This window comes from Malaclemys terrapin, chromosome 7, assembly GCF_027887155.1.
Source record: "Malaclemys terrapin pileata isolate rMalTer1 chromosome 7, rMalTer1.hap1, whole genome shotgun sequence".
Lineage (NCBI taxonomy): Eukaryota > Metazoa > Chordata > Testudines > Emydidae > Malaclemys > Malaclemys terrapin.
Genome location: NC_071511.1, coordinates 99147419 through 99162669, shown reverse-complemented (window position 1 = coordinate 99162669; position 15251 = coordinate 99147419). Strand labels below are relative to the sequence as shown.

The window sequence follows — 15251 nt, the reverse complement described above, 5'->3', positions numbered from 1 at the left end:
CCTGTGCTTATAATTCAAGAAGGATGCTGATAAATTGGGGAAGATTCAGAAAAGAGTTGTGAGAATGTTTAAAGGATTGGAAAACATGCCTGATAGTGATAAACGCAAAGAGCTCAATCTGTTTAGCTTAGCAAAGAGAAGGATGGGGGTGACGTCATTACATTCCCTGAGTATCTACATGGGGAACAAATATTTAATAATGGGCTCTTCAGTCTAGCAGAGAAAGATATAACGTGATCCAATGACTGGTAGCTCAAGCTAGACAAATTCAGACTGAAAATATGGTGTACATTTTTAATGATCAGAGTAATTAACCCCCGAACCATTTACCAAGGGTTGTAGTGGGTTTGCCATCATTGACTATTTTAAAATCAAGACTGGATATTTTTCTAAAAGATATGCTCTAGTAATTAAATTGGGGTGATTCTGTGGCCTGCATTATACTGGGTCCCATCTGGCCTTGGAATCTATGAATCTATAAGGGATGTCTAGGCCTATAAATTAACCTTATTCCATCAGAAAATTGAAGGATGGCGATACATTGAGGTCACAGTCAGATGGCACATAATCAGGATTTGTCGCCGAATTTGGTCCACTGGTTTGATCATTAACTTGTCTGGGCCAGGTACTGATAGGGAGTGTGACATGAACACTGATTCTGGCCTTGACCATCTTTATCAAAAACGGTTTTCAACAAAATCTAAAGACAGGAGCTGTCTTCTTGGATTTGACCGCTGCCTATGACATAGTTTGACACAGAGGCCTTTTTTTTTAAACTCTCTTGCATTGCCCCACATTGGGTGGTCAAAGTAGTAGAGCTCTTTCTCCAAAATAGGCAGTTTAGAGTATGTGTGGGCAACTGCTGTCACCCTTGGAAGTGTCAGATCAACAGTCTTCCTTAAGGCTCAGTTCTTTCACCAATTATTGTTCAATGTGTACCTCAGAGACCTGCCAACTACACCCTCACGCAAGTTTATCTATGCCGACAACATCTGCTGCAGCTACCAAGCTCAGTCATTCTCAGAAATTAACAAGGTTGAATGATGATGTGAAGCTCATGGCAGACTATTGTAGACGATGGCATCTGCTACTGAGCTTTTCCATGATCGTTTCTAGTGTATTTCATCTGTGTAATGCAAGTACAAGTCATGAGTTAAACATTTTCCTCAGTGGCCAACACCTTCAGCATGATCCAAATCTGGTTTACCTCAGTGTGACATTGGATAGGTCATTAAGGTACTGCAACCACTTGAGGAAGATGGCAGCCGAAGTCAACACTCGGAACAATTTGCCATAAATTTCAACCTGGGGTGCGAGTGCCTGGACACTTAGAACATCAGCCCTTGCCCTCTGCTATTCAACAGCAGAGTACTATGCTTCTGTCTAGTGTTGCTCATCTCACACGAGGCTAGTCAATGTAAAGCTTAACAAAGCTATGAGTATGGTTACGGTGACTTTACAGGCAATTCTGTTGCCATGGTTATTGATACTTAATAACATAACACCGCCCCATATTCACTGTGAGAAGGCCTCTGTCATGCTGCTGGCCAACACCTGTGAGAATAGCAACCTGTCTTTCTTCAACCATCAGCCAGCTCGCCTGTTTTCTAGATGCCTTTTATGGTCATTTATGGCACCACAGGACATGACAGTGGAATCTGCTTGACACAATGACTGATCAGTGACGACAGTCACTGATCACTCTTTCATCACTGACCCATCTGTCCATCAGGTTTTGATCTACCAAGGTCCCTGTGGTCATCTCTAAACCAATTTCGAACAGGGCAGCTATGCGGCCAGTCTCTTTAAATGGTTTTTTTTCTAATGACCTGTGATGCAGCTGCTGTCAACTTGAGGCTTTAGCATATCTTTGAGTGCCCACTGACGTATTTCGACGGTGGGCTACTGGCCCTCCACCTGGCTTATGATGACACCATCAAATGGCTGAGTTCAATGCACATATGTTGATATATATTCCACCAGAATGAATTGTTGCTTTGAAAGCCCATGTTTCCTGAGTGTCAGGATTATTCCACTCATTCTGTAGGTGCTACTTTGTTAGAGTCAGACGCTCAGTTAAAGAGATGGAAAGGTACAGTCTGATCTCTTTACTCCTTCACCAAATCCTATCAGACTAACACCTTTGCCTCAACATGGGTCTTTGTGTCAGAGTGCTGAGAACAGTTGTCTCTGAGTGAAGGACTACCTGACAAATTCCTCTACACTTCTGTAGCACAAAATCTATGTAGACACTAAATCTTTACCTGCAAATAAAATTCCATTATCTCAAGATATACCAGTATCAAAGACTCTCCATGATCTTGTCACTAATTTTTTTTTTCTTTAACCTACCATTAGTTATTGATTTAATGTTTAGTCTCTTATATTCCCAGACCAAGGACTATTTTAAAACAGGAATTTCACTGAACTTCGTATCCAAAAAAACTAGCACAGCTTATGCAAGCCCTACTCCTGCCAAGTCTGTCCAGAGCAAACACCAAAAACCTCTTTTCCTGCAACCACACACTGCTCCCCAGAGCGGTCTCCTTTAGTCTCTTTATTAGACCTCCACTCTGTAAAGGGACAGGATGCAGATAGATATAACCCTGGCTTTCCCTTATGAGTGCTACAGCGAATCTTTTATATTTTGACCTTATGACTTGGGGCGTTTTTATATTAATATAATTGGTATGAGTCCCCATCATAACTTCCCATCTTCCTAATTGTGGTGGAATTGTTATCTGGGTAAAACATTTAAAAGTCCTATTCCATATCAAGAGGCCTAGAATCCTTAATACTAAAATATCTGATTGGTTTAGTGTTTCAGCCCGCTAGTATGTGTCTGTCACTGACCCACGAATGCTGGATCAGTACACATGAATATTACTTAAAGGTACTTTTTTGAAAAAGGAAAGCTGAAAAGTATCTTTTTTGGAGGTAGAGGGGAAATGCAGGTAGGGCAACATAGAAAATTTGCCAGGAAACTATTTAGAAAAAGTAAAACATTTAAACACAAACTCTTTTGGAAGTGGCACTTGAAGAAATAAAACGTTTATCTTCTAAATGTTTGTCTCATTTGAATAAAAAATTAAAAATGCAAGGCTCCTAGCACACAGCTGGAAACTGATAATTACTTTAACATAGCAAGTAGGCAGCTGTTTTAGCAATATGTGTTTTATCACTGAAATCAACTAACACATCTGAAAATATAGGACAAGTGAAAATGCTGAGATAGTAGATTGTAAGTGTGAAATATTTAACATGTAGTGTTCTGCTGTGATTTATAAGGTGAAAAAAACCCCCTCAAGTTAAAGGTTAATGTTCTCTTATCAAAATAATCACAAGTGCATCAGTTTCTGATGTTATAGAAACACAGCATACATTACAACTGTTGATTTATAATTAAGTAATTAGATACATAAAAACAAGAATCCTATAGATAACTACATTAAAAAAGATGCTTCTTTGTGTTTATTTTTCTACATCACTTCTAGATTTTGTCTCTGTTTACAAACAAAATGCTGCATTTGGCTAGAAGCAGACTTAGAAGCATATTTACAAAAAAACAAAGGGGTGAGAAAATATAACATTCTTCTGCTCACATGTGGTACATCTTTCATTCTTTCAGGTGCTTTGGTAAAGAAAAGAATGTACTGAGGTTTTCAGAATAAATTAAACTTTGAGTACAGACCTCAGGCCAGGCTTCTGTTACATGGAAGAGTTTATTGTTTAACCTTTTGCATTTAAAATTCCTATTCCTATTCCATATCAAGATACTCCACAATATGGCCATATGACTGTCTCTTTCCTATCCCCACAGTGAATATCCTTAGCAAAGAAGATTAAGTATGTATTACATTATATTCTATTGTACAATATTGCTAGATAACTTAAATTTTGCCAGTGCTGAAGTTCATACTATTAACAGAACAGTCTAACTTGGTGACTGGCTTTGTTTATGAGGAAACCATTTTCATCTGCTCTATCTGGATATTACACTTTTCTGAAGCCATGACCAAAGTTTTTGCATTTTTGGCTTGAATTGCATATTTTAACTATACTTAATTAAGTAAGCATTTGCTGTCTTTACATTATCATGTTTATAAAACCTTCTTGGCAGTTGACGTATACAAGATGAGGCAGTGAAGAAAAATAAAGTGTTGGAAACCTAGTCACTATGCAAAGGTCTGTATACAGTTTAAGGATAAGTTTTTAGAAATGCAAAATTAATTAGTTCTAATTTCTAAACTTTTTGGGGGGATTCACATTGGTCTTTTAAAAGTGAGAATTTTGAAGACCAAAAGAATCATGTTTAAGAAAAAAATAAAATAGGCAAACATAGTGACTGGATGTGACCACACTGTTTAATTTAAAACAACCATGTTTTATTAGCATCATGAAGATATTTTCCTTCACTATGTTCCCAGTCCAAGGAAATTGCCTTATGCAGATAATTTAATATTGGATTGTATTGGTGCTATTAGGGCCAAACAGAAGCAAATTCAGGTGGTGGGCAGTATGAAACACACATTATGTTGACAAATAGAGTTTGTCAGCAGAGTTAAATCTTGTCTCTATATCCAGAATATAATTATTTGAAAACTGGAAAAACCAAATGATATATACATATAAGGGCAAATATCTGAAGACAGGAATGCATGTATCATACCAAAGTGAGATGGGAGTTCTAAGGTACACAGATCTTTCTAAATCTGGGTCATACTGAACAGTCCAAGTGTAATATTTATACTCCCTGCCATAACAATATACCTCAAAATACAATCTCTTCATAACACAATATATAGCCAAATGACACAATGTATAATACAAAGTAGAATTTCATGTTTTGAGCCTCCAAAGCCAAGCCTTGGGGACTTCATTTTCCATGGGCTGATTCAAACTCTGCTGGTCTTAAAAGTTTAGATCAATAAAAGGGAAGGAAAGAATTAAAAAACAACACCAAAAAACCCCTAATACCTAAAAGAGCAGCAAAAGTCTACAGTATGTGTGTCAAATATTCAGTTTAAATGCTTAATTTTAAAACTATTCAACCCATATGCATCAAATATGGCTGCCTTAGATGTTCAGGAGATTATAAAACAAAATCAGAACAAACACTAGCCCTGTTTTGACTTTGACCTTTAATTAACAATCCCATAACAGAGCACATGCTTAATCTGTGGCGTTTATTTGCTAATGTTGTTTAGGTTATGTTTAAGATTTTGTGTTATACTGTGGAAGAGAGTTGATGTGTTGTGTGTAGTATGTTTCCTTATCTGATGGAGATCTTGTGAAAATGGGGAGTCATTGTCAGTGGAAATGTTTTTTGAGGATGTAAGGATACAGATAAGGGTTGCTGCATACCTAAGGATTTCCTTGCTTTTAAGGATTTGAGTTGGGGGGGGGGAGCAAGTGTCACACTTAACCAGTCTTAATTCCTTTTAAACTAACTTCTTGTTTATGGAATCTATTTAAATGAGATGCACTGCACTGATACATACTTCTGATGAGTTCCTTATTTTGAGGGCTGTCACTCAATATAGTCCTAAAGTTATACACAAAGTGGGCATCCCCTCATTTTTATTGTTGAAAATTATTTACATTAGTCTCAAAGTCATGACTCATCAAGAGTTATTTACGTGACAGGATTGAATTCCACAGCATATTACATTTTCCTGCCTGGATAATTATTTTTGTGTCCCTCATTTTGGGAGTTTGTCACACACTGTGTTCCCCATTGGGGCCTTGGCAGGTTGAGAGATTATGTCTATGCAAAATATGCTGGTGCACAACATCTCAATGTTTTATATTAATATTTTATTGATTCACCCCCTTGAAAAAATCAGGGATGAGGGGAAGATAAAGGAATGGAAAGGGAGGGAAAGGAAAGCGACATCTTAGTGTCCATCCACTAGGCATCAATCAAAAATTTCTAAAACGTCAGACCAAATCTTTTCAAATTTGTCTGCGGTCCCTCTTCTCCGAAATTTTACCCACTCTTTAGCTGCCAGCTCAGCCGAGTCACTGTGCCAAGCTCCTACCCCTGGAAGCAGTCTGCTCTTCAGTCTTAGCAATATGAGTTGTTTGGCTACAAACACTGCTATAGAGAACCAAACTTTCCGTAAGTTGTGGAATTTTCAAGGTGATGGGGTAGATTCCAAAACACAGTTCTTGATGTAATTTTTAAGGAGGTATCATATTAATCGTCCTGCTTGCTTCTAGACAAAAAGATTGTATCCTGGGACAATCCCTATGTATGTGAGCCAATATGGCTCTGAGACACCCACATCTCCAGCAGCAGTCTGTTCTGGCAAGACCTCTGCACTCTCAAAATAAGCGTTCATTATATTTTAATTATAGTAGGAAATACTAGGAGATAAATTACTACTAGATAAATTAGCATCTGATAAGTTTAAAATAACATGCTATATGAAAGAAAAAAAAGAATCTTTTTCTCTGATAAATGTGGAAGGATTTTTGTTCTGCTACTTTAGAAAAGTAAATTTGAATTTCCTGCAAAACCTAGAACTGTGTGGGGAGGTACTTCCCTCTAGCTCCATTTCAGTGTGGTAGGGAGCAGGTTATTGCTGTTGGGCGTATGGATCTGAAAATGGGGAGATGGAGGAAGGGTTCATCACCATTGTAGCAGGTCCCAAGTAATTCCACTATTGTCCTGTTGCCTGGAGAAAGCGGTTTCTTCATATACCCCCGCCTTCCCCCCACCCTCATCCACACACCCAGCTTGTTGACTTATGCAAGCATAAAAATTAACATTCACAAGCTGTTTTTCAAATGTGTGCTGTGCAGATGTCTATTAATTTCACAGTTTTCACACGGAACCATGCTGTACTTGTTGACTTACTTGCTTGTTAAACAGGAGAATGTTGAAGATGTAACTTTATACTTGTGAAAATGATTATTATATTTACTGCTATAAAGAAAAATGCAAATGAAGCAGAGAATTTTGTGATTAGTATTTTACAGCGACATCATTTACTGTAATTACATGTTCTTACTCAGGGAAATTATCATGATCTGTTAACCAGATTCTTTTATGACTTTTTGCAGAATTCTGAGTAACAACAAGATCTTGTGGTTAAAGAATGGCTCTTTCTTTGGACTGAGATCCCTGGAGAGACTGTGAGTAACTGTTCAGCCTCTGTTCACTTTCCATTCAAAATGTTTCTCATATTTGAAATGTAAAACAAACAACAGGTAATAAAATTCAGAAGTTCTTAGATGTATATTAGAATAGGGTTTCTAGGCAATCATCAAGTTAATAAACAAGAGAAATGAGTGAACTTGGATGGAGATGAAAAATGCAGGAAAGCACTACCATCAATTTGGAACTAAAATAAACATGAAGTGAAAGGCTTGCATTGCACTGCATACCCAATGAAAGTGAAGACTGGCGTATGTAATGGTAATGTGCCTGATATATAGTCTGGCTTATTTAACTTTATAGTTCCCAATACTTCCTTCTGTTTTGAATGATTTCCTGTGCAAAGAAATTGGGCAGCATTTATTTCTTGAGTGGGTCATAAAATTTGGTAAAGCTCCCTTACAGAGTATTTGTAACTCACAGATTTTTAAAAAGAAAGATGCATTCCTTACTCTGTTTCATTTATTCAGGAGTACCCAAATGAGTTTAGAAAAAGAATCTAAGAACCTCCCGTGAATAAATCAGCAATAAAATAGTTCTTTGAGTGCTGGTCCCTATGTGTTTTCCATTGTGGGGAATGCATGTGCACCATGAGCCTGAAATCAGATTTTTTTAGCGGTGTCTGTTGGGCTGCATCTTTACCATTTGCCCCTTTGCTCTCCAAGCTGAGGGCGTAAGGGGTGGTGTGGCCCAACTGCTGCTCCAGTTCCATCTTACCGCTGCATGATCTGAGACCGAACTTCTCCAGTGTTCCCGAAGCTTCTCCTTTTTGAATGAGTAAATATATCATTTTAAATCACTTAAATAGTTTCCATTAGTTTAGTATAGTATTAGTGTTAGTTACAGTAGAACCTCAGAGTTGGGAATGGAGGTTGTCCGTAACACTGAAATGTTTGTAACTCTGAACAAAGAACAGTTCGGGCTCCAGATCCAGCAGCTGACACTCCAGGGCAGGCTTCAGCAGCATCTCAGCTTCCTCCTCAGCGCCGGCAACATCCTTGCAGGCAGCTTCTTTCCCCGGGTCGGAATGAGTTTGCCAACTTGTCCCCGTGGGGGTGGGGGTGAGAGAGAGAGAGAGTGTGTGTGTGTGTGTGTGTGTGTGTGTGTGTAAACAGCGCCTCTCCCTCCCAGTGTGGGGCAGTGAGGGGTGAAAGCAGTGCACACTGTGGCTGACCTGTGCGTGGGGGTGGGGTGGGGTGGGGACAAGCAACCCAGATGTGCCTACCTTTAAGATGCAACACAGGCACAGTGCAGTATTTGCTTTTTTGTGGTTGTCTCTGCTGCTGCTGAATTGATTACTTCCGGTTTCACATGGTGTCCGGTTGATCGGTCAGTCCGTAACTCTGGTGTTTGTATCGGGAGAAGCCCACATTGTCTCCAGCTGCAACACCTACCAATCCTTTCCCAGCTGAACTAAACAGGCACGAGAAGACAAACTCAAACACTTTATGGAATGTGCTCTGAGGCCACAGTTTGACCCAGACTGATCAGACCCCTTTCTCCTCTTCCCCTCCCCCCTCCACCTCCGGGTACACCAAGAAGCATACCACCAAGCTTGGTATAGGATATGCAAGGAAAGCTGATAGTTGGATCATCCTGGAAGTCTTCTGCAGATGCAGCTAATGCAGCATCATGGGCCATAGCTTTAGCAATAGCTATGCACAGGGCATTATGGCTTCACTCTTTGGGATTTCCTCACAATGTACAATCCAGGGAAGACCTGCCCTTTGAATGGAATAATCTCTTTAGCAACAAGCCAGATGAAGTTTTTGCACTCATTTAAAGACTCAAGAGCATCCCTCCTTGGAATTGGCCTGAAGAGAAAGTACCACAAAACCATATCCTATAGACCTCATACAGTGCCCAGCCCTCATAAGCCTCCATGGAAGAGGCAGATGATACACCAGGGATCAGCAACCTTTGGCACTGGGCTGGTTTGTTTACCTGCTGCGTCCTCAGGTTCAGCCAATCACGGCTTCCACTGGCCACGGTCTGCCGCCCCCATTGGCCTGGAGTGGCGAACCGCGGCCAGTGGGAGCCGCGATCGGTTGAACCTGCGGACGCGGCAGGTAAACAAACTGACCCGGCCTGCCAGGGTGCTTACCCTGGCAGGCTGCATGCCAAAGGTTGCCAATCCCTGTGATACACCATAGTTAACAAATGTCTCTTCCAACAGCTTTCCAGCCTCCGCCCCAGGTCAAGAAATACTTTTGATGAGACCTTTTGGGAGCCATGATCAACAGATGCCATTCATGCTACCCAAGTCTTCTCTTCTTCAATTTCTTCACTTTTTCCATACTTGGCAGGACATCACAACAGACAGATAAAGACTTGATGTAATATCAGGGTACACCAAATTCCTCTCTTCCTCCTCCAAACCTTGCTTCCCTGTCCCTGTTCAGGGATCCCTCTCATAGGAGGAGACTTGTCCAAGTAGTAGTCTCCCTCCTCATTCAAAGAGCCATAGAACCAATACCTCTACAACACCGAGGGAAGAGGTTCTACTAAAATTTCTTCCTCAGATCAAAGAAGAAAGGCTGCAGATCTAAGACAATGCAGTATTTTTATTTGCAAGCTGAGATTCAGAATGCTTCCTTTGGCATCTATCATCCAGTCATTGTACAGAGGGGATGGGTTTACAGCTCTAGATATGAAGGATGCCTATTTTCACATGGACATCCACCCATCTCACAGACGGTTCCTGTGATTCACTTTGGGGAATGACTATTTCCAATACAAGGTTTAGTCTGGCAACGGTGCCAAGGTATTACCAAAGCTCTCAGTTGCAGCAGCTCACTTCTTTTGTCAATGGTCATCAGTCTTCTTCTACGTAGAGGACTGGTTACTGACAGGGAAGTCCTACCAAGAGGTGCTGACAGCAACCACTTACAACATCCTGCAGTCTCTAGGATTGTGCATAAATATTGAAAAGTTCTTTTTTCATGCCAACCCAATCTATAGATTTTATAGGAACAACCCTGAACTTGATTGCAGCCAAGGCATTCCTCCCACAGGAAAGGCTCCAGGTGTCAAACCTCTTGCCATGCAACTGAGAGAGCCCACAGTTGCAAATGTACTCCTATCTCACCCTCCTGGGTAACAGGGTCTTATACTTATGTAACCTCATTTGGGAGACTGTCTTCAGACTGGCTTTGCTCAGACAGTATAAACAAACTAATCTCCCTCTGTCAAGAAATGAGGGTCTCCCTGAATTAGTGGGAAAACAAGGACCAACAGAGTTTTGTTCACTCTGACTTTACCACAGAAGTCTCTCATCGCAGATGCCTCTGATTTTGGCTAGGATGCCCACCTGGGTGAACATTCAGCACAAGGCATTTAGTCAGTGAAAGAAGCCACAATGCCCATAAACCAGCTTGAACTCAGAGTGGTCTGAGAGGCTTCCAAACAGTTTCTCCCCATCATGAGGTCTCACCACATTCTAGTGATGTGGGCCAACATCGCCATGCTATTCTATGTAAACTAACATGGAGGAGTGAAATTCACCCCACCACCATACAGAAGCTGTAGAACTCTGGAATTGGTGTATTTGACATCAGATAATTCTGTCAGCAGTGCACATACTGAGAGCACCCAACACCCAGGCAGACATCCTCGGCAGGTGCCTCTCTCAGGACCACGAGTGACCGCTTCATGACTCAGTAGATCATATTCCATCTTTGGGGCTCCTTGTCCTGCAACCTCTTAGCATCCTACAAGAACAAAAAGTGTGTGAATTACTGCTCTGGGGGACTTTGGGTCAGAACTTCATGGGAGATGCGCTTCTGGTCCCTGGTCAGGACAAATAATGTACGTCTTTTCCCCCCAGCCCCTTATTACCTCGTTTCTTGAGAAAAATCTGGCAGGCCAAAACATGGGTCATACTGATCACTCCCATTTGGCCCAGACAATTCTGGTTTCCCAGCCTCCTTCAGTTGTCAGCTCATCTGCATGTCACTTTCCAGAACCTGTTGATGCAGCACAAAGGCAATATCAAGCATTCCAGTCCAGACTGACTACATCGGACAGCTTGGTATTTGGATGGGCATCAACCTGGAGACTGCGCTCAGGAGATGTCTAGTCTATTCTCAACAATAATAGAAGGGAGTCTACTAAACAATTGTTGTGTAGCCCAGTGAAAAATATTTTCCATCAGGGCTCATAACCAGGAACGCTGCCAGCTTTTCTGCCGCCCTAGGCGGTGGAAGGTCCCGCCCCGAAATGCCGCCCCTCACAGAGGCGGCAGAAGGTCCTGTCACCAAAATACTGCCGCGGTCACCGCCCCCCAAATTGTAGTGCCCTAGGCAACGGTCTAGGTCGCCTAATGGGTTGCGCCGGCCCTGCTCATAACCACTACACTTAATCCAGAAGAATCAGACATCTCTGCTATCCTGATCTACCTCCTGCCCCTAAAGACTTCAGGACACACTTTCAACTTAGTACATGTTCATTTGGCAGCTATCCGCACCTGCCGTCCCCCCATTGATGACTACTCCAATTTTGCTCATCTGATAACGATCCACTACCTTGAAGCTTACTTTGGATCTTTCCTCCTGTAAGCAAGCCAACTTCAATGTGGGATCTTAATCTTGTTCTAGTGGCACTCATGAAAACTCTGTTTGAACCATTGGACTCCTGCTCGCTATTTTTTAAGATGTGTGGTCCCTGTCTGTATTCCACTATCTGCCCTCTGTTCCCTCTACTTCAGCTCATGACTTTATTAGCCATAAAGAAGGAACTGGAGCAGTGGTCAGTCTGCACCACCCATTATGCCCTTGGTTTGGAGCATGAGGAGGCAAAAGGCACAGGTGTGGAACAGTGGCCGCTGCTGAACAAATTTCGAATCTCAGGTGCCTGGTGCATATGCACACGCCACAGTGGAATACAAATGGGGACTCAGGTTATAGAACAGGTAAATAATCTCACTTTGTATAGTGAAATACAACTGTTTGTTTTCTGTTCATATTTAGATAAATCACTTGAAAATAATCTACAGAGTTAGAAACTAGTCTATAGAGTTATTTTTTTTTCAATATCCCTGGGCCACTAATTTTGCCAAGGTATCTAAATTGGGTAAGAATAAATGCCTGTCTAAAAATATCCAGTGTACTTTCAGCTGAAGTTATCTTTCACAGCCCCTCCTAAAAATAACTGCAATAAGGAGTTACTATCAAAAAGTAGATGCTTGTATTCATCCTCAGAGCTGCATTTCAGTGATGGATGGATCATGTTTTTATATGCAATCTCTGAGATTTTTAGGATTGTTCAGAATAAAAAATGCTCTATAAAATCTCATTTATCAGTAATTACAGTTGAAATCTGCATGAATAATGTTGTTTACATTTAAAATTTGTTGTGTTAAGGTGAGTCACTGAGGTACTTAAACATGTGAGTAATCCAACTGTTGTCAGTGGGACGACTCAAGTCCTTAAATGTAGGCATTTGCTTAAGTATCCTGGTGGACCAGGGCCTAATTTAGGAAACTAGTATGTGCCAAAACATATAAACACTTTGCTATACGTCATTAGAGGTAATAAATACTTTTAATATTGTTAGTTTTAATTATTATGGGTTAAATGGGGAATAGCTGTGATGTATAAATGAACAGTTGCTTAGCTCTCTAAACTATAACAAATCACTGCATTGGAATATAAAGATCAAAAATTTGAAAATCTTTCAGACAAACTTGATTGTCGCTTTCCCTCTCCCCCCACCTCCTAGAATTACAGAAATAGTGGATGAAGGGAAAGCAGTAAACCTAATATATTTGGATTTTAGTAAGCAGTCATGGGATAAGAGAGAAGGTCCTCTCCTGCATTGGTAACTGGTTAAAAGATAGGAAACAAAGGGTAAGAATAAATGGTCAGTTTTCAGAATGGAGAGTGGTAAATAGTGATGTGCCCCAGGGGTCTGTACTGGGCTCAGTCTTATTCAACATATTCATAAATGATCTGGAAAAAGGGGTAAAGAGTTCGGTGGCAAAATTTGCAGATACAAAACTACTCAAGATAGTTAAGTCCCAGGCAGACTGCGAAGAGCTACAAAAGAATCTCTCAAAACTGGGTGACTGGGCAACAAAATGGCAGATGAAATTTAATATTGATAAATGCAAAATAATGCACATGGGAAAATATAATCCCAACTATACATATAAAATGGTGGGGTCTAAATTAGCTGTTACCACCTAAGAAAGAGATCTTGGGGTCATTGTGGATAATTCTCTGAAAACATCCACTCAGTGTGCAGTGGCAGTCAAAAAAGCAAACAGAATGTTGGGCATCATTAAGAAAGGGATAGATGGTAAAACAGAAAATATTATATTGCCTCTATATAAATCCATGTATGCCCACATCTTGAATACTGCATGCGGATGTGGGCGCCACATCTCAAAATATTGGAATTGGAAAAGGTTCAGAAAAAGGCAGCAAAAATGATTAGGGGTATGGAACGGCTGCCATATGAGGAGAGATTAATAGGACTGGGACTGGGACTTTTCATATTGGCAAAGAGATGACTAAGGGGGGATATGCTCAAGGTCTATAAAATCATGACTGGTATGGAGAAAGTAAATAAGGAAGTGTTATTTACTCCTACTCATAAAACAAGAACTAAGGGTCACCAAATGAAATTAATAGGCAGCAGGTTTAAAACAAACAAACAAAAGTATTTTTTCACAAAACGCACAGTCACCCTGTGGAACTCCTTGCCAGAGGATGTTGTGAAGGCGAAGACTATAGTATGGTTCAAAAAAGAACTAGATTAATTCATCGAGGATAGGTCCATCAATGGCTATTAGCCAGGATTGGCAGGGATGGTGTTCCTAGCCTCCGTTTGCCAGAACCTGGGAGTGGGTGACAGGGGATGGATCACTTGATGATTACCTGTTCTGTTCATTCCCTTTGGGGCACCTGGCATTGGCCCCTGTTGGAAGACAGGATACTGGGCTAGATGGACCTGATATCTGACCCAGTATGGCCGTTCTTATGTTCTTACATAAAACATCTTATATAGTGAAATCTTACACTCCCTGCTTCCCCAGAAAGAATCTGAAAAATTGGAAGAATTTGGAAATTGGCTCTTAATCCTTTTTTTCCCCTAAAGATACTGATTTATGAAGAGAGAAGAAGAGCTAAATGTATCGCTTTGCTAAGAAACTACTAAGGTCTTCAGTGGTTTAAAGTGTTTATCAGAGGCAAAGTGGGCCAGTGGGAAAGCTGCTGGAGTGGGAGTCAGATCCTAGGTTCTCTTTCTTAAAACTATATAGTGAGTAAATGGGCAGTCACTTAAGCCTAGCCTACACTGAAAAGTTATATTGGCATAGGTCAGTCAGGGCTTGAGCGACATAGATATGCCAGCATAGGTGCAACTAAGTCTAGAGAAAAGAGCTTCTGTCAATTTAGCAAACATTGTAGTGATTCACTACATTGAAAGAAAAACCCCTTCTGGTGGTGAGAGTGTAGGCTGCTTCTACTCTCAGGACTATGCTGACACCGGTATGTCAGTGTAGTCTCTGTAGTGTAGACATACCCTCAACCTCTTTAAGAATCAGTTACTTCATCTGTAATTTGGGGATAATTTCCATCCTTCATAAGGTGCTTTGAAATAAAGGTGAAAAGTGTTCTATGAGAGCTAGGTATTTTTTTGAATTTGAAATGAGTAAACACACAGGAAAGGGGGAATTATTTAAGAAAAACACTTTTGTAAGATCTCTTATATCTTGATACATTGAAATTTCTCTGATTTCTGCTCTCATAGACTCATAGACTTTAAGGTCAGAAGGGACCATTATGATCATCTAGTCTGACCTCCCGCATGATGCAGGCCACAAAAGCCGTCCCAACCCCTTTCCCTTGACTCTGCTGTTGAAGTCCCCAAATCCTGTGGTTTAAAGACTTCAAGTAGCAGAGAATCCTCCAGCTAGCGACCCCTGCCCCATGCTGCGGAGGAAGGCGAAAAACCTCCAGGGCCTCCTTCCCGACCCCAAATATGGCGATCAGTAGAACCCCGAGCATGTAGGCAAGATTCTCCAGCCAGACCCTCATTGGCCATTGATACTATTTACCAGCGATGGCATGATGTTTATTTGACTAAA

At 40.8% G+C, this 15251-nt stretch overlaps 1 protein-coding gene across 1 annotated transcript in view; it reads left to right on the top strand.

Annotated features, from left to right (window-relative positions):
* ADGRA1 (adhesion G protein-coupled receptor A1) overlaps nt 1-15251 on the top strand; it is a 466316-nt gene that overhangs the window by 60357 nt on the left and 390708 nt on the right. The window contains exon 2 of the mRNA XM_054036172.1: nt 7069-7140. Within this exon, the coding sequence (XP_053892147.1) occupies nt 7069-7140 (72 nt within the window). The remainder of the gene's footprint in view (nt 1-7068; nt 7141-15251) is intronic.